The sequence below is a fragment of the Chiroxiphia lanceolata genome, chromosome 1 (genome assembly GCF_009829145.1).
Source record: "Chiroxiphia lanceolata isolate bChiLan1 chromosome 1, bChiLan1.pri, whole genome shotgun sequence".
Lineage (NCBI taxonomy): Eukaryota > Metazoa > Chordata > Aves > Passeriformes > Pipridae > Chiroxiphia > Chiroxiphia lanceolata.
In genome coordinates, this window is record NC_045637.1 from 62,900,218 (window position 1) to 62,919,021 (window position 18,804).

The window sequence follows — 18,804 nt, forward strand, 5'->3', positions numbered from 1 at the left end:
AAAGACTGTGTCTGTAAAGAAGCATGCCTTTTCTGGAGTGCTTTTGAAGCATCAGCAGTCATGCAGACAAAGGAATAATTAAAAAGCAAAACTAACTTACTGTAAAATTCAGTGTTCCTTGAGTAATAGTAGACAACAGTGCTACATGGCAGATCTGGAAGGTCAGGATGCATAGGGTAGTTGATACACATGAAGTTAAAGATGCTAGTCTTTATGTGGTAACTTGATAGAAATATGAAACTTTATAATGAAAGTGACTCTTTTGGAATTTTTTTTTTGTCTGTGAATAGGAATAGTGTTTTGATTTTTTTTTTTAATAGGATGTCAGACTTCTTATTCAGCTTTATTACTGCCTACTAACCTTATCATTTCAAGAAAGCTTGCAAAGTATTTTAGTAGTTTCCATATTGTAAGGCACCCTAAAGTAAATAATGGTATTGATGTAATATTGACATGCTTTTAAAATAAACATTGCTGTGAGTAGACTTCAAAGCTTCTTTTAGTTACAGTGTTTAAAAGAAGGACTGTTTGGTTTATGTGCTGTTGATATTTTTTAAACTAGTCTTTGCAGCCAAGATCTGTGTAATTATTTAAAAATTATTTATAATAATGGCACTGCAGAATGTTACTGGTAGTAGGTGTATTTATGGCACTAATGTTTTCTGAATGTACTTTCTTCTGTAAATACTGTAAATGTCAGTAACTCCGAGTTTGTCATATACTCCATTGTTTTGTTCACCCTGTTCATATTATAATAAGATACCTCCTAATCATATTATAATAAGCTACCTTTTTAATAAAAAAGTACTATTTTTAATTAGATTCTAATAGACTTAAGTGTTTGAAGTGAGCTTTTGGTTTGGTTTTGTCTTTTAGGAAACTCTGAGCTGAAAGATAAGGAGGACCAGTTTGGAAGAACTCCGCTTATGTACTGTGTCTTGGCTGACAGGCTGGACTGTGCAGAGGCATTGCTGAAGGCTGGAGCTGATGTTAATAGAGCTGATCGTAGCCGAAGAACTGCTCTCCATCTTGCTGCACAAAAGGTAATTTCCTTACAAGTGCTCAGCTGTTGTATAAACTTATGGCTTTCACAACGGGTATGAGGTGGGTTGACCCTGACTGGACGCCAGGTACCCAGCAAAGCCACTCTGTCACTCCCCTCCTCAGCTGAACAAGGGAGAGAAAATGCAATAAAAGACTCATGGACTGAGATAAGGGTAGGGAGAGATCCCCCACCAGTTACTGCCATTGGCAAAACAAAATTGAGAAAAATGAATTTAATTTCTTACCAATCAAATCAGAGTAGCATAGTGAGATATAAACCCAAATCCTAAAAACATCTTCCCCACTCTCCTTCCTTCTTCCAGGGCTAAACTTCACTCCTGAATTCTCTACCTCATCCCCCAACCAGCAGTGCAGGGGGACCGGGAATAGGGTTTGCAGTCAGTTCATCACGTGTTGTAAATCTCTGGAGAGTTATTTGTTATTTTTTAGTGGGTTTACTCAGTGTATTTGTAGCCGTCTGCAGAGACTGTATAAGGCATTGCTGTTATAAGAATTTGTACGTTCTAGGAAAAATAGTCCTTGTCTATTTTGGGATAGCCAGTTCTAAGTAAAGACTAAATTTTTTACACTGTGATAGTCCTTAGTATTTTACCATTAATTCAGTGGATATAAGGCCAAAGACTGTTAATTATTAGTGTTATGTTTGAGAATTTGTATATTCTCGGGGTATGGATATGTCATATCTCGGGATATGGAATACCAAATTATTTTCAGGTCCAGGAAGGAAATACATTACTGTCTGTTTTTCCTTCTACAATCTCAGTCTATAACACTGTTCAGTTATATTGTTCTACTGAAGAAGTGTTAAAGGAAGTATTCAACAACAAAATAAAAGGTCATTTAACGTATAGCTTCAGAACTGCAAGAAATTTTGAGTTTGTTTAGGGCTAGGGGAAGTGTCCACAGTCATTGGAGAATGAGCAAACTGCTGATGGGACAAGATAAAAAAAAAAAAGGGAGGATGAGTTTGTCTAGCTAACCAAGACATTTGAGTTCATAAACTGTGAAAAAGACTACACGGAGAAGGTTAAAAACTCAAAATAAAAGGAACAGGCTTTTATTTACTATTTTACTTTTTATAGTATGTTTAGAACTGTAACTGCTCAAAAATTAAAGTTGTTTTGACTGTGTAAACTGCGTCGTTTGGTACCAGTTAAAGTGCCTGCCGTGATTTTCATAGCAAACCATTTTGATTTATAGTATCTTGTCACCTGTTCATAATCATAAAGGAGCAATTAAATAGAGAACCACTTGGGAAGATAATAATAAGGTAATATTCCCCAGGCACACTTGCATGGGAGTTCACAGGGACTGTGTGGTCTGTGTTACTGCATCAGTTATTGAGAAATGAAGAGTTCATCTAATATTTTAAGTTTACAAATTCCTTAGGTAAAAGCATTAACTATTAAAAACTAGCGTGAATGCATTCTTGAAATGTGTATAGTAATGCACAGCATTACTTGGCTGACATCATTATTAGCTACAGTAGGTCGTAGTTGACTTGACATGGGCAAATTCATCTACTTGGTTACATACCACTACACCCTGATGAAATGTTTCAGTTATCCGGTGTACTAGGGTTGACTTCATGTTTCTAAGTAACCACCTTACTGTGAATGTTGTTGTTTCAAAGGTAGGTATTTCATAAACATGGCAATGTCAGAGACTTAAGAAATTACTGTAGTGTACTATACTTGCCTGGTGTTCATACAGGCTTTTTGATTTTATGATGTGATAGACACATGAACATTTTAATCATATTAAAAGCTTAATCTTAAAAATTACTTTTTTCCCCACGTTTTTAAAATACATTTTAGTATGTTAAAACAATATAAATTCTTTTTTAAATCTTCGTCTGACTATTGTGGGTATTTGTATTGCAGCAGTTCAAGGCAAGAGATATTTTGCCTCGGCATAGCATCCATTAAATGCATGTGCTCTCCATTTCCTTTATGCCTTGCTGCAATCCTGAAGGTTCCTTTTGTACCATGGGATACTTGGACCCTTCTTAGATGTGTTTTCAGTTGACAGTGCAGATGAAAAAGTAGGTACATGCTGTTTTAGCAGTAGATTTTATGTAGCCACACACTTGCTTGTGTGATGTACTATGTAGATGTGATTCACCCTGTAAGTCAGGTAAGCACTTGTAGCATTGTAGTGCTGGGGGGCTTAAAGTGGTCAGGAAACAGCCCTTGTGGCTGCTTTTCATTTGCCTCACTTAGCTGTCCTTTAAAATGGTGTTCTGTGTCTTCTGAGCAGTTACTTGCTATTGATGTCAGCTTATGAAATTAACATTTCACGTGTGTAAAATTCTGTCTTTATTCTTTCCATATTAACATTTTAAGATCTACGTTTCTGTCATGAATGCATTCTGAAAGATATATAAAGTTAAAATTCAAAGCAACTTTATGTTTCATGCAGTTTTGGCTGTTTAAATAATGTTTTGTATGCTTCTTATTTCTCACTGATACTATTGTTTTATATTCTTTTTTTTCCCCTCAAAGTAAAAGAAAAATTCCTCAGTAACCAATATTGAAGGTTGTCTTTCAGATAGAAAAAGAACATGCCGAGAACACCCATTTCCAAGTTGCTTTGTCAGTGTTGGTTAATCATGAATCTATTTATTTACCGGGGCCACTGTATAGATTTTGTTGTGTTCAAGCTTGTTGGTCAGTCACTGTCACTTCATCAAAAACAGATTCACACGACTTTATAAATGTCCATTAATTTGTAGTCACAAGCATGAGTTGTTTAGAATGACAGTTCTTGGAGATCCGGATTCCTAAATTGCATCCTATTTTTCATTTTCTTTGGAGAGAGAAGTTAAGATTTACAGACCTTTGCATGCAACCAGCGAAGAGGACAGGAAAGAGATGATGCTCCTTTCCCCACAGATGTTGTTAAATAAAGCAGATGGAGGTAAAATGAAGTAAGGTTTCCTGAGTCAGAACTTTCCTCTCTAGATACTACGATTACTTTCGCCATTTTTTGCTATCTCTTGGGAGTGCTTTTGGATCACCTTACTCATCAGACCACAGCAGACACACATCTTGAGGGCTAGAGTTTGATGCCGGAATATTTGAGACTCTTTAGATCATCATTCTACAGGCTCCCTTTTCATGTCCCTTTGCACTCGTTCTTCTGAAACAGTCTTGCAGTTGATTTGACAAAAAATGGTCTCTGCTGTCTTTTGGAGCCACAGAACTGTCTTGGAGACAAAGAATTTGTGAGAAGATGCTGTTCTAATGCCAAACAGAAACAGTGATTTAGCCATCTTGGACTGAAGGAAGCTGAATGTCTTAATTCGTGTATTCGGATTGAAGATGATGTCTCTCCCATTAGTAATCCTGGTTATCATAAGAAAAATTGGTTTCATTCTCTGCAGGATGAGATGAAACTATTCCCATTTTTCTGTCTGGAGAATTCACTGTAAGAGAACTGTCAGTTCATGTCTTTAAGTCCTAGTAAAATAGCTTGTGGGTTTTTTTGATCCCTGTAATAGAACAAACATTCAGAAATGTGACATTGACCTAAATTCAGTCATAAATCATCACTATTAAGTAAAATGAATTAGAACTCCAATTGCCTTTCTTCTCTAGGATGTGTTTCTGGTTGGATAGGGCTTAACTGTAACATCATTCCATTAACACTTGCATAACTACTTTCTGACTACACCTATATGAGTTACAAACCTTGGTGAGGGTGTGTAAACACGTATGTACATACCAGCTCTCCGTTATATTTTAGCTTCCACCTCACTGCAGGTGTTATACTTCTAGCTATTTTCTGCAGAATAGCAGACAGCTTTTGCTTCCATTATGTTTGTTATTACTGTTTGCATAAGGAGTTTATGTTGTAAAACCATTTCTTCCAGCCTTTCAAAATGCGAACAATTACATCCAGTGTTCAAAATGCAAATTCTTATTTTTTGATAACACAGGGTTCTTCCTAAATTATAGGTAAAGATTTTAGCACGACCCATATGGTCATACAAAATATTAACTGACATAATAGTTTCACCATAGTTCCTTAGTCCTTCATCTTTTCCTAATAGCAAGTCTAGCTCTTTTTTAAGTAGTTATGTTCTTACTTTAGGTTGTTAAGTTGTTGTTACTTAAGTTGTTACTTTGTGTAGTTGATCTCCTCCTGAGTATTCTTGTATTCTCTACCAAAAATATTTCTCGTAGCACAGCTAGGCAGACTAACCTGTACAATTAATGTTCTTTCAGTTCCAGGGGTTTCAACATAGGTAAGAAGTGAAGACAGTCTGATTTCAGTACCCTGCTCTAGTGCAGTTTTAATAACCAGGTCATATTTACCAGTTAATGAGGAAACTTAAGGAAATACAAAGTTGCTCTGTCATCCTTGTCTTGCCATGCTTCACTCAAATGGCTTTTGTCACTGGAGCATGTCTACAAAACAGTAGTTACTTGAAGAGTTGTCAGGTTCTCATCTGTTCTGATCTCAACAAAAAGTTCTTATAATCTCTCTGTCTCAGACTTCCTTAGTGACATTCTGGGCTATTTACAAGAAGTAAAGCTTAGGATATTCCCTCAGTTACTGGTCCGTTTCAACCTTTGTAAGCCTAAGTGTTCTCACACCTTTCTTTGAAATTAATAAAACGTGGTCAGAAATTTTGTCTGTCAATAGAAATTTCGGCTTGAAATAGCAATGATTTTTGAAAAACAATCTGTGGTTATGCATTAATATGATAGCCTTTGAGTGGTTGCTTAATGCTAATAATTATGTTCTTAAAGATAAGTTTTCTGTTTAGTAATAAGCATCTTTTGTATTACAGCTTTTAAGCTTTACACATCTGTTGGTGTAAAAAAGATTTTAAACATGAGTACAGAAATAGAAAGTTGAAGTATTTTCTTAAATGTAACAAATATATCTTTCTCTTGATGGATAATACTGAAAATATAGCACAATGCAATATGAGATGATGGGCTGAGAATATGCTCAGGTAACTGAAAATTTACATTGCAGACATGTGCATCTAAGCTGGTCTTGTAGATGACTTAAAATTAATGCACTTGATGGTGCAGTCCGTTCACCCTAAAGTAGAGATGAGCACCTTAGGGCACACCAACTTGCTTATTCTTCCTTTTAGGCATCTTACTGATGTAGGTTTTCACATTGTCATTGCCTAAATTGTAACAAATTAACCTCACCCAAGGCATACATTTTTTAGCAATTCATCATTTTCCAATTGTCCTTGACATGATTTTCTGTCATCAGGCTTTTGATGGAGATGCTTCTGTCTTTGTAGGCAGAAGGCCATGTAAATGAAGTTACTTGGCTTTTCTTTTTAGATTTTCTTCTGTTTCACTGTTTTAGTCTCCTTTTTCAAGTGGACTGGTCTCCCGAGCAATTTTGAAAGGATGCACACCCTTTAAAAAAAAAAAAAAAAAAACACAAGAAGGAGAGGTCAAGTAATTAACTTCAGAAAATTTAAATTAAAAAGCAATCAAACTAAAAAGACCCCAAAAATCCAAACCCACCAGAAAATTATACAAATTATTGCAGAAGTGCCCTGTGAAGATTGCCATGGGAGTTTCAGAGGATGGTTGTTACTTCCTGAATACAGATGTAATTTACTGGGAGCTGTAACAGTGACTGATTGCAACAGAATTAGAATCATTAACATAATTTACCAGTGATTTCACACTGAGGAATTGCAGTACTATATGGGTACAGGTTGTTTAAACTGGTATAATTTAGATTATTGTGAAATAAACATGCTATGGAGACAGATATAAGTACTGGGATTACGGTGTAACAACAGGCGTTCATTTCCACTTGTAAGCATTCTGGTAGCAATTTGCTTATAGTGTTAAATTGCAACTTGTTTGAACACCCACATGTGATGCTTGTGAACAGAAATGTTTCTACATATCCAAATTACCTGTATATGTTTTGTCATTTATCTTTCATTAAGTAATTCCAGTTTAATTTAAGGGGAAAAGAAAGCATGCCTGCTTCTTTCAGAATTTCTCACAGAGGTTGCTCACTTGCAATTTGTTTACTCTGGGGTGTAATCTACCTGAATCTCTCTGAATACCTGAAGTGTTAATAAGGACAGAAGAAAAAATTCTGTGGTTTTTTGTTGGATTCTAATAATATGCTCTTAAAATAATCTATCAGGATGGTTAACTGTCAGGAAGATATTAATGTTGGCTTCAGGAAGATTAATACAACCCCAGTGGGAAAATGTGACATTATATGCATTAAATATTGTGTAGCTTATGTTATTTATTTGCTGACTTCGTTGTTGATGAATAACAGTACATATCCAGATGCAGTTAGGAATTCTGTGTAAAGTAGGAAAGTATATTTTAAATTATCTTCAATTTTTCTTAAACTAGAAAAAATGGTAGTTCCTATATATTCAACAGTAAGCATGAAGGTAAAGGGGAAAATAAGAAAAGACAGGCTGTGGCAAGCATAAGACATGGTAGAAAATTAGAAACAGAAAATAGTCTTTAGTTAATTTATTTTATGAAAGTTTATTCCCAAGTCGTATCTAATGAGTACAATCAGGATAGTCCAAGAGCCCCAAAACCAGAGTGTTATTTCCCCTTTATTGTGCAAGGAAAAGATGTTTGTATTAAAACCTTTTGAATTAACTTGCCAGGGAGCAAGCTTATGCATTTTTCCCTCGCTACCTTTTTCAAGATGTGTTTCCCGGACCTGTGGTCTCTCAAATATTTCATAAGGTTTATTCGATCTACATAAAAGAGCACAAGTGCTTCTAACTTTCTTTCCCAATCTATATAATGAAAATAAATAATCAGGGTACCTTTCAGAGACAATGGTGGTCAGTTCATGTTCTTTTTTCCCTCAGGCCAATGACCTTTTGTGACATTCTCTCTTAAGTGAGAGCTCATAATGATCAATATTAATTCTATGCATGTGGTTTCATGAAACGTGAATGAGCTTTACATTTGTTCTGTGACTTTCATGTGAACATACAATTTGATTAAATATGAAAAATCAGAACAAGCCAAGGTGTAAAACAGGAATGTTTGCCGACTAGCCAGAAGAGGTGATTTTTTTTTTACATGTGGGACTATAGTTTCCTCTGTGTTTAATTTTGCTACTGACAGTAGCTGTGATACAAATGTTTTCTTAACTTTCCTGGACAAAGTGTTTTCTCTAGTGAATACAGCCTGAGGATGCTCAAGGGCAGAAGGCACAGCTCCTTGCATGTGATTTGTATGTTACATTACAGATAACCTGATCTAGCTACCAAAGTGTTAGTCCCATTCATGGCCTTCCGCTGACCCCTTTTCAGAGCTGTGGAACTGCTCACTGGTCAGTGAGTTGACAGAGAATGAGCTCTACGAAATAACAATTAATTTTCTGACTGTTTAGCGCAAGTCCTCGTGCTCCCAAATGCTTTTTGCTGTTGCTTGTCTTGATACTACCATTGGTCTGTGCTGTAAGTCCTATTGAAATGGTTGAAAAATAGCTACAGGAAAAGTTTAAGAACTCACATTGCTACAGAGATCTGAATCACAGTATAGTCCCTGAGAAAGTTGTGCTATTGCTGCTGAGAAACAATAATAAAACAGAGGATTTGTAAGGCTGGAATTTCCTAGATGACCGTTGACAAAATGAAAAGTATTCTCAAAACCTTAGGTAAGAATGTAGCAGAGTCCTATTTGAGTTCAGGAAGGAGGAGAACCCTTTGGAAGCTGGTTTTTTCTATGTGATAAGTAGCAGCTATGACTCTCTTTCAGAATCCCATATGTCTCTCCTAATTCTGCTTTTGACTGTTCTTTAGATTTCATTAATACTTCCATTTGCCTCTGCATTGACCTGTCTCGATTCAGAACAAAATAGTAAAGTATGAAAATGTGATCTTGAAATCAAAGTATTAGTGTCCTCTTACAAAACTCAGCACTGCAATGTAGCTCCAAAGCATCTTAAATTTCACCATTTCCACACTGAAATGTTCAGGGTGGCTTGGAACATGATTGTACACAAGAAAAACTACATAATAGAAGCATCTTGTGGAGATCAGTGTTAGAAAAGCTCTCTTGCATGTGGCTAAAGAGAGAAATTATTGGTCTGAAAAGGTTCTGGGAAATCAAGCAACACTAGATATTATGAGAATGGTCAGAACACTGTCTTGTATATTCTTCAACTGCAGAAATTCTGCATCTTGATTCATTAGGGCATCACAGATGTGAAGGAGAGGGAAGGCTTTCCAAGTCAGTTACAGTATGGAGCAACATCATTGAAACAGAAAGCTTGACAACAGTTTTGTTGGTACAGAGAGCTTAATTTGGGTACTACTTTGCAAGACCAATATGTGATTCTCATGTATTCAGGCAATATGTTTTCATCTTGCACACCTTGTCATGCCTTGTAACAAGGCAAGAACATGCATATTGTGTTAAGTCCCTGTAATCGTAAGGTATTCAGCAATCGTCTGTCTACTGTCAAACTGTGGGTTAAAATTCTGCAGAAGATAAAATTGTGGAAATATGGTTCTACGTGTGTCAGGTTTCAGTTGCACAGCAGATACTAAGGCATCTGAATCTGATTTCTAACTGGTTTTATGTTAGCATGAAATCACATTTTAAGACAAGGTTATGCAAAAATTTACATGCCAAAACAGTTCTTTTGACTTCAAGATCAGAATTTCAGAGTAGCTAAAGATCAAACTCTGTCTCTATACAGAGTTCACTGATAAAGGTGGTATGAATGTATATAGCCTATAGCACTTGTAGAATGGACTTTTAATTATTTTAGTAACTGTTGGTTACTAAACTAACTTACTCTAATAAAACATGTTTGAAAATATTGCTTGCAATTTGTGGCTGCCTCACTAACTGTAGCTACTTTCCAGCCGACATTTTACGCATTGAAGGATTTAAAGCATGGCTAACCAAAAAATATAATGTCTGTTATTGTCTTTGAGTAGGATTGGATTGGGAAAGAAAGCAAATAAAGCTCACTGAGGCACTAAAATGCATTATTCTGTGAATATCTGTCAGGTTTGCTGTATAGCCTGCTATAGACAGAATGCTTTCACCTACTTCCATTCGTAATAGCAAAATAGTATTTTTCCCCCTTTAGAATAGTAGAAACAAAAGCTGAAGGTGGATGGGGTTGTTTAAAGAGAGGGTTTGCAGCAGAAGTGTTTGTGGACTACTTAGATACTACACAGTAGAGTATATTTGCATGGAAAGGAGTGGACTAAGTGTAATGCCTGCTCTTGGACATGATAAGTGTTGATCTCGAGTTGTCTGGGGCAGTTGATGACTGGCAGCCGTCATTGTAGCATCCATATTTTGCAGGATTTTATTTTAATTGTGAGGTTTGCAAACCTAATTTAAAAGTAGAACAAAGAATAAATAGATTTAAGGTTTTTGTGAAGATGAATGGATTAGTTCTTGCTCTGTATAAGGGATGTTCAGATATGATTCTTAGGGAGACACATCTGGAACACAACTTGAAAAATATAGTGGTATATAATTTCTGATTCTGACCTGTAATAGTGGAAAAGATTCTCACTTATCAAGAATAGTGATCATAAACCAAATATTATAAATAAGTCTTGAAGCAGAAAACTCAAGAATAATAACAGGGTAGACAACTCATTGGGTTGGTTGGTAAGTCTGAATCTTAAAGACATTTACAGATTTTGCTGGTGTGATTAGACGTTAAGAACAGTAATTTTTCTTCACTCTTTGGCACCAGCTAGAGCTCTAGCATAACACTGTTGGTTGGTTTTGGTATTTTTTTTTAACAAAAGCTCTTCAAACAAAAAAAAGGAGAAAAAAAGCCCAAATGGGAATAATGAACTAGGTAAAATAAAACCAAATTGGGAGAATGATTATATCACAGAATTACGTATCACAGAATATTCTGAGTTGGAAGGGACCCACAAGGATCACCAAGGCTGCCAACTCTTAAGGCCCAACTCTTATGGGCCCTGTGTGGCCCATACAGGGATCAAACCCACAACCTTGGTGTTATTAGCACCGTACTCTGACCAGCTGAGCTCATCTCAGGGTCGTATGTATTCCATTTCTCTTTAATCAAGGTATGTATTAAAAAGAATGAGAATCTGCTAAATAAGTACAGACCATAGTAGTGAGTATAACCTAGGAGAAGTAGGAAGTTTGTAATATAAACGGGAAGAGAGTTTTTAATCCTGGAAAACCTAAACAGCTCTCAAGAACACTGGACTCACCATCAGAAGTCACCAGCATGGGCATATTCATGTTTTATGTCTTTAACTAAAGCAGCTTAAATTAAGTTTAAGTTTTCATGTAATTTGATTTGGTATTATTTTTTTGTTAATAAGTAATTTTCAGAAGCATAGGAACTCCTTGCTGGAAAATATGTTTCTCTTGGCATAGATTAGAAATCAGCTAATTAATTATGGTAGGCAGTGTTAATTGCTTTATAACTGTTTAAATAACTTGTGTATTCTTACTCACATTATTCTTTTGATTGCCTGATCTTAACAATGTTCCTATGGTTGTGGTGTTTTATTTTGGTGGGTTTTTTAATGTCCTCTTCTGTCATTTGCTGTAATAAACAGCCTCAGTTTAGGGACTGTGCCTCTGATCTTCTTTTTTCTGGTTTTGGATTGTACCGCTCTAAGAATAATAAATGTTATTGCTGCTTTTCAGTTTGCCTCAGGGTGATGTGACTTGTGAGCTCCTATGTCACTAGATACTGCATATTATCCTAGGAAGAGGATTTTTTTTCCTTGAGAAACAACTGCAGCAAATTTATAGTGATAAATTCAAATTACATGGTCCTGGTTTATATCAATCTGCTAAAAAGAAAGAAAAAATTTTGCATATTAAATGGAATAACAACGTTAACATCTCTCTGTCATAGCTTGGTATTGGGATTCCTTTTTCGGTGATGCAAATCCTTGCCTCATGTTTCCCAGCTCAGGCTTGGTTTTCTGGGGTTAATTTTCCCAGAATTTCTGCCTTGGCTTGAGAGGAGCTCTGTACAAAGGGAGTCAGTACAGCCTAGTGGAGAGCAGAGTCATGAGCATTTGCATCTCTGGAATGTTTTTATTGACAAACGGTAGTCTGCTATTGACATTCGTGTCCCTTGGTGATACTTCTATCCTAGCTTATCTTTGCTGGTCAAATGCCTTAATTGTTCTGGCCTTTAATTCAGTCAAAGTTGGTGCAGAGTGGAAGAGAAAAGAGAAGGAACAGGTCTAACAGAGCATCAAGCTTGAGCTGTGAAGCTGCTGGCAACGATCAACCTGTCATAATGTTATGATTTGTTCATTTTTATACCATTTATTAGCCTTTACTTGTTGTGCCATTTGGCCTCCAGGGCAGATAAAGTGCTGTCTAATTTGGTAGGTTTGCTTCTGTCAGAGTGGCCTCGACAGAGAAGGTGTTAGCTGTAGTGACAAATAATCAATAGCTGTCGTTGTCATGAGGAACGTGAGTAGTTGGGCCTTTCATCTGGAGGATTAGAGGTCTAATTGGATTGAGAATAGGGAGGGTGAGCTGTTGGGTAACCCTGTCAGCTATGTTAAGCTGTCAAATGTCAGCCTTCCTGAAAGGAAGAAGGAATGGTTAGCTTTCAGAAACAAGGAAGAAGACATATGAAAGCTTTTTAAAAAGTAATAGAAAAGTAGAATAGGCCAACATACGCTTTAACCCTTTCTTGTTTAATTATGTATCTTACTAATTAATGAGGATGTGTGATGTGCACTCTCTCGCTTTCTCTCTGAGACAGGCAGAATTTCCGTGAAACAGATTTGGCAGTGTTATACCAAATCAGACTGGTTTTACGTCTTGAGAAAAAGCCAGTTAACTGCTCAGGTGGGGAATATAAATGCAAAAGGTTATGACATGAGAGAGGAAAATATCCACCAATGGAAGGAATCAATTAGTAGAAGCTGTAAGGAAACCGAATATTTTATTTTAATATTTTGTTGTAAAATTTGTCAGTTCGATAGTACCAATATATTTTTTAAGATATTAGTAGTACTAAAATAGTGGTTTCTTTATTTGTCATCTTATTTTCTTAGTCTCTTCAAAGAATTCTTAACTGTAACCACACCAGTATTCCCTTTCTCTAAATAACACATTTTCCCACAGATCTATAGTACTTGGCTGTAGTTATCCATGTACTGGCCACTCTTACCGGGAGCTAGCATCCTTAATTGTTGATGACCTGGAAACAGCAAAGTTTTTAGGGGGGGGGGGGAGGGGAAGAGCTCTTTATTTTGTATCAGCTATGTAAAGAAAAGACAATTTTATATTTTTCTTCTTTTTATTTTTTTTCCCTATGGGCTTGTAGGTGCTTTAAATCTCATAGTTTTTTGGGTTTTTTTTCTGTGTTTGATCATTTATTCTGAACTACTGGTTTTACTCTTGGTATTTCAGTTTGGATTGATCCCCCTGCTGCTGCCCTCTCTTCTGCAGCACTTATTGATGATTATTTGGACTCTCGGCATTGTTTTTGCTGGTGGTCTGCTGTAAATACTGGCAAGCTTATCCTTAATCTTGGGTTTACCTTTGCAGATTAGTACAGTGATGTAAGTATTCCAGAAGCAGAACTCTTGAACGGATTGTGTGTTACCACGTTTCAATGGCTTATGTGTCAGAAAGCATGTTTTTCTCCCCTTTGAGATTGACTGCCTGCTCATCTTTGTGTGAGAGTCTGTATTCATTGTGTTGAATAATTTTTGGGTTTGCAATTAGTTATCTGAGAGCTATTGTACCTCTGTCATTTATTTTCTCATAATCCAGTTCTCCTGACTCATTTTTCTCTGTTTTATTTCATTGCTTCCCCAACTCTGACTTTATGATCTTGATATTTGTTTTTTAGTCAGTGTAATCTGGTTTAAGCACATTTAACCTTCTGCTGTGAGCTACAGGAAGGGCAGATGAAGAACTGACATCATAGGCTGCTCTTGCAGCTTTAAGTGTGTTGAAGAGAGCTGAGATTGCTGAGCTACAAGAGAAGTACCATGCTGCTGTGGCCTGGTTGGCTTCCATATCCATGAAGCTGACCCAGTATTTCTACACTGTGTTATAGTCTGCTCTATAGACACACTGTGATAAAATGAGCTGGTAATGAAAATAAGCCCAGGCCTGTTTATTATTAGAATTTTTTTAAATTATGTTTTTAGCTTATTGAAAATCTGTCCATTCTTCTGCAAAAATCTTTTTTACAAAGTTCTGTCTTAAGTTTTATTCATTGTGATAAAAAGCATGATTAATTCAGTATCTTAATTTCCAGAGCTTTACCTGCACTAAGATTCTCGCTACTAAAATCCTTGCCCTGTATTTTTTCCCAGGCAACTTCCTTGCCATGGCAGTGATCTGTGGTTTCCCCATTTTCTCCCCTTATTTGTCTAGTTCAAACATCAGTATTGGTGATGTTTTCTTTCTCTTTTCCTCCAGCAATGTCACATCTATTTTCGTTAACCTAATTGATTTATTTTCATTGTACAAACTATTCCCTCTCATTTTCAAGCATGATGTAATTTCACTTCTCTGCATCTCTGTTCCACTTCTTGTTCTGCTAACTCTCCCCTTTTTCTCCATTTGTCTTTGTACCTTTTTCTACCATGTTTTCTGTGCTTAAAATAATCCAAGGAGGCTATTGTCAGGCCTAAAATATATACTGTATTATCGTCCTAGTGCTTCCACTGAGCAGTCTTGTTCTCAAGTGCTTGAAATTTGAATTTTCATTGAAAATAATAAGAAATGTCTCCAGCCTCTGTGATTTTCTGAAAGATTTTGCAAATATGAATCAAGTGCAAACCATGGTGGTAGAACACTGAGAAGCTCTGCTTGTGTTGTGTTTCTCAGTGGAAAGGAACTAATTCTGCATGGCATATGGAATGATATCTTAAATATCTGTACAGCCAGCTGGTAGAATTACTTTATTTTCATCTATTGAATTCACCATATACTTTTGTGAGTAAAGTTTGGAAGAATTTCTGGGCTGATGACTTACTCATTTTCACTTTTTCTGATCTTTCCTAAGTCTTCTTCCATAGCAATAATTTTTCAGGCTGCTATCAATGAATAAAATCATTTGCATTAGATTATGAAAATTATTAATTTACCCAGAATAAGTAGGTGAAGTGATCCTGTACCAAAAAACATCTTAACTGAGTACTAAAGGCTAAAAAAAATATTGATGCATAACTTCAACTCAGATTTTGTTGCAAAGACAAACTAGAACTGAGCAGGATGCAAATGTACTCAGCAAAGGCAAGTACTTTGTGCAGGCATGAGCAGTGCTTTTGATACAGAACATTATTCCATGTTGCTTGATGTTTGGCTGTTTTAAGTTGACTTAATTATCCTGTTTTTCAACTGCTAACTCTCGTACATACTGTACACCTCTCTCTCATTTTGCTTTATTCAGAGAATAGGTGAAAATTTCTCTAGCATTTGATCTTGAAAGTAATGGTTGCATCTTAAAAATGGTATTCTTTTTAAACATGGTGCTTGCTGTACTTGAAGTGTTATGGTAGATTTCCTTTTGGTTTCACTTATTGATGTCCCTTGATGCACAGGAGACTTGCCTGGCTCTTCTCCCAGGACAATGATGTCTGCTGCCAGGTCTGTACCTTAAAAAGTACCTTTGCAGACAAAGACATCTCCCTGTTTGAGTGTCCTTTCTGAAACATCGTTCTTGCATTAATTGCCCCTCTGCAGCTGACCTCATGACTGATCTTTATTGGTTACAAGAAGAAATATTGTTGTTGGGACTGAGAAACTACTTACTTGTTTGTGTCCAGATTTGGCACTGACAAATTAAAACAGAACTATTACTAGTATTAGCTCATCAGTTTGGTTTAGTTCAGTTTTGTGAACTGTAGAGTGATTTCTGTTTGAATAAGGTGACTTTTCCCAGCTATTCTGTGGTAAAAAGTGAAGGTGTTTGTTTTCACTGATTATAAATGTTATTTTAATTTTAAGAGAATTAGTTTTGTGCTAAACGTTTCCACATACGCTTCAATAAATGTAGTGCCAGCAATAGATCATTTTGAAACAGCACACCTTCCTGCTGAAATCTCCAGGAATCTTCTATCAGGTGTCTGACACCTCCTTAATCTGATGCTCAGGCTTGTCATTTGAATCAATAGTCTACTAGATAGGATGTCTTCAGTATGCAAGGCTTCTGCTATAGAAGGTATTTGAAAAATATATTCAGATCTTATGGCCAGCCACAAACTCCAGGAGCACTAATCTTTCATTTGTCTCTCTCTTTGTCTGTAAACAGTTGGTTAAATTGTTGATTAAAGAGAATTAAGTGAATCACACTCAAGTCAAAATGGATATGTATGAACTACATAAGCAAATTATGTTGTTGCCTTGAAAAGCAGCAGCTAATGTCAGCATTTCATAAAATACAAAACTAATTTAACTTACCCATTTTTTTGTCTCTTTGTAGAGCAGTTTGGAACCCTCTTTTGTTACATGTTTTTTTAATTAATGAAGAAATAATGAAGAATGCTACCAATTTTTATTAATGAGGAATAATTTCTGCTGAAATATTAACTGATTTATGTTGCGAATATAATCTGTATGAGTTCAGTCTTCTGTTTGGAACATTTAAATACAGAGATACAAATAAAGGACATGTTTTCTCAACATTGTTAGCATGGTAGATTTGGGAAGGCTTTGCAACACCAGCCTTGAATTGTTATTTTATCTGCCTGTAGTCTGAACAAAGGGAAATAAATCTAATACGTCTAATACTGCTAAGATGTAGTTTGAGTAGCTTATGAAGGCTTTGATTTATTTACCAATATCGTAAGTAGATTATGGCTTCATTTTAAATCTGAAACATCACTGTAACGTCTATAGGAACTATAAAATATTGCCATATGTAAAAGTAGCCTGAGGTGTCTTAATAATTATTTAAATTAAAACCTACCTTTATTGTTGGTTGTTTTTAATATGGATTGTATGTCTACTTCTGTAATAGTTCTGGAGACTTCACTGTGGCTGGAGAAGTGTTCTCAGGAAATAGAATTTGATAGTTTTGCGATTATTTCACACAGTGGTTTGTTATAGGACTTAAGATACTTGAAATATATTTGAATCACATGAAAGACGTGCATTTATTTTCAGATAAAACAGCAGCTAAAATAGTAATCAAAAGAATCTTGGGAAAATGTGCTCAAAAATGAGCATATATGCAAAGTTTTCATTTTGTAAGCATCTTTGCTTCCAGCAGTCTATCAGGACAGGACATGCACTTAGATGGTTCAATTAAGAAGTACAAGGCAGTACTGACACAGTACTGGTCAGAGTGATGCTTTGTAATAATGGCAATTAGTTTGTTTCCAGAATGAAATAGTACTGCACAAATTTAGGATAAAAAGTGTGGACTTGTACTGGACTGATGGCTGTCGTTCAGACTTGTTTTTCAGGTAAAATTCTGTCATGGACTATACTGTTATTTAGAACACTTTTATGAGATTTAAAAAAAATCATACATATATTTCAGGGATATATTTTGTAGTTTTGTAATGCTGCTCTTAGTTCAAGATGATTCAACTCAAAACCATTAAGATCAAGAAAATTAAGTAAATATTTTCTAGTACTTGTATTTTTGGGGAGGAGGGAGTCAGTACTTTCTGACAAATCTTTCAAATCACTATTTTTTGAAGTACAATATTTTTTGAAAGCTTAGTCTTTGATTCTTTATGAAGAGGTGGGCAGTGATCCTGTAAATATGGATGATGTGTCTCAGGCTTTGTCGTAAATCCCCAGAGATTGTGTGTTGTGGGTACTTCTGCCTGAGTGACTTGAACAGAACACTACAGGAAAACAAGTTCAGTAACAGTGGAAGAGATCAACTGGAAATGAGGTTGCTAATTGCATTTTCATCCTTGAAGTGTTTTTTACATGAAAGCCACTAATTTTTATAGGTAGACCATAACATTTAGAGCTGAAGAGCTGAGAACACAACACAGAAACAACGTGTACAGGCCGTGGATAAATGAGGCTGTAAGATACAAACACCTATTTTCTTTCAACTTATGCTGGGAAACAGTTTTACCTTGACTTTTACAGCACTGGTCAGTTGTCTGTTGTATTGTTCAACTGCATTCCAGTTGATGGTTCTGTCTATTCCTATGGAAACAAAGATATTGAAGCCAATCTTGCAAGAGGCTTTAGGGAGAAGTGCTCTTAGTTGAGACACTGCCTTGCTTTCACTCAAAATGTCTGATAGTCAGAACTGGCCTGAAGTGCTGATGTATTGCCTACGATGCTTTGCCAGACAGATGAACATGTTCAGCTTGGAAACTGGTAAATAAGGTTTCTGTTCAGCTGGCTGAGAGGTTTTTCTCCAGTTGAGTGTTTTACTTTTGAGTCTAGAATACCACTAATGAATGTTGCTAAAAGGGTACTTCGTGAGATTAAACCCGATGTCAAAAATCAGTGATGTTTTTGTCATGGTTGACTTGAAAGGATTAGCAAAACATCACATATTTAAATCCACCAGTGGTTTGTTAGATAGCAGGCATGGCATCATCTTTGTCCACGCAGAGGTAATAAAGAGCTTATGGATTTTTTTTTTTTCAAAACTGTAGTTCAATGGATGACTGCTGAGAGTTATGTCTAAAACAGTCCTAAGGATTTTCTTTTACTTCATTTTTCAGTTACACTGTTAAACAAGGAGTTAATTCTTAGTTTTTGTAGAATCATAAAATTGTTTGGGTTGGAAGGGATCTTAAAAATTCTCTAGTGATAACCT

At 35.9% G+C, this 18,804-nt stretch overlaps 1 protein-coding gene across 8 annotated transcripts in view; it reads left to right on the top strand.

The window, feature by feature from the left end:
- Positions 1 to 18,804, top strand: part of INVS (inversin) — a 95,104-nt gene that overhangs the window by 10,139 nt on the left and 66,161 nt on the right. For all 8 annotated transcript variants that reach the window (XM_032693080.1, XM_032693034.1, XM_032693053.1 and 5 more), the window contains one exon: positions 877 to 1,043. In XM_032693080.1, the coding sequence (XP_032548971.1) occupies positions 877 to 1,043 (167 nt within the window). The remainder of the gene's footprint in view (positions 1 to 876; positions 1,044 to 18,804) is intronic.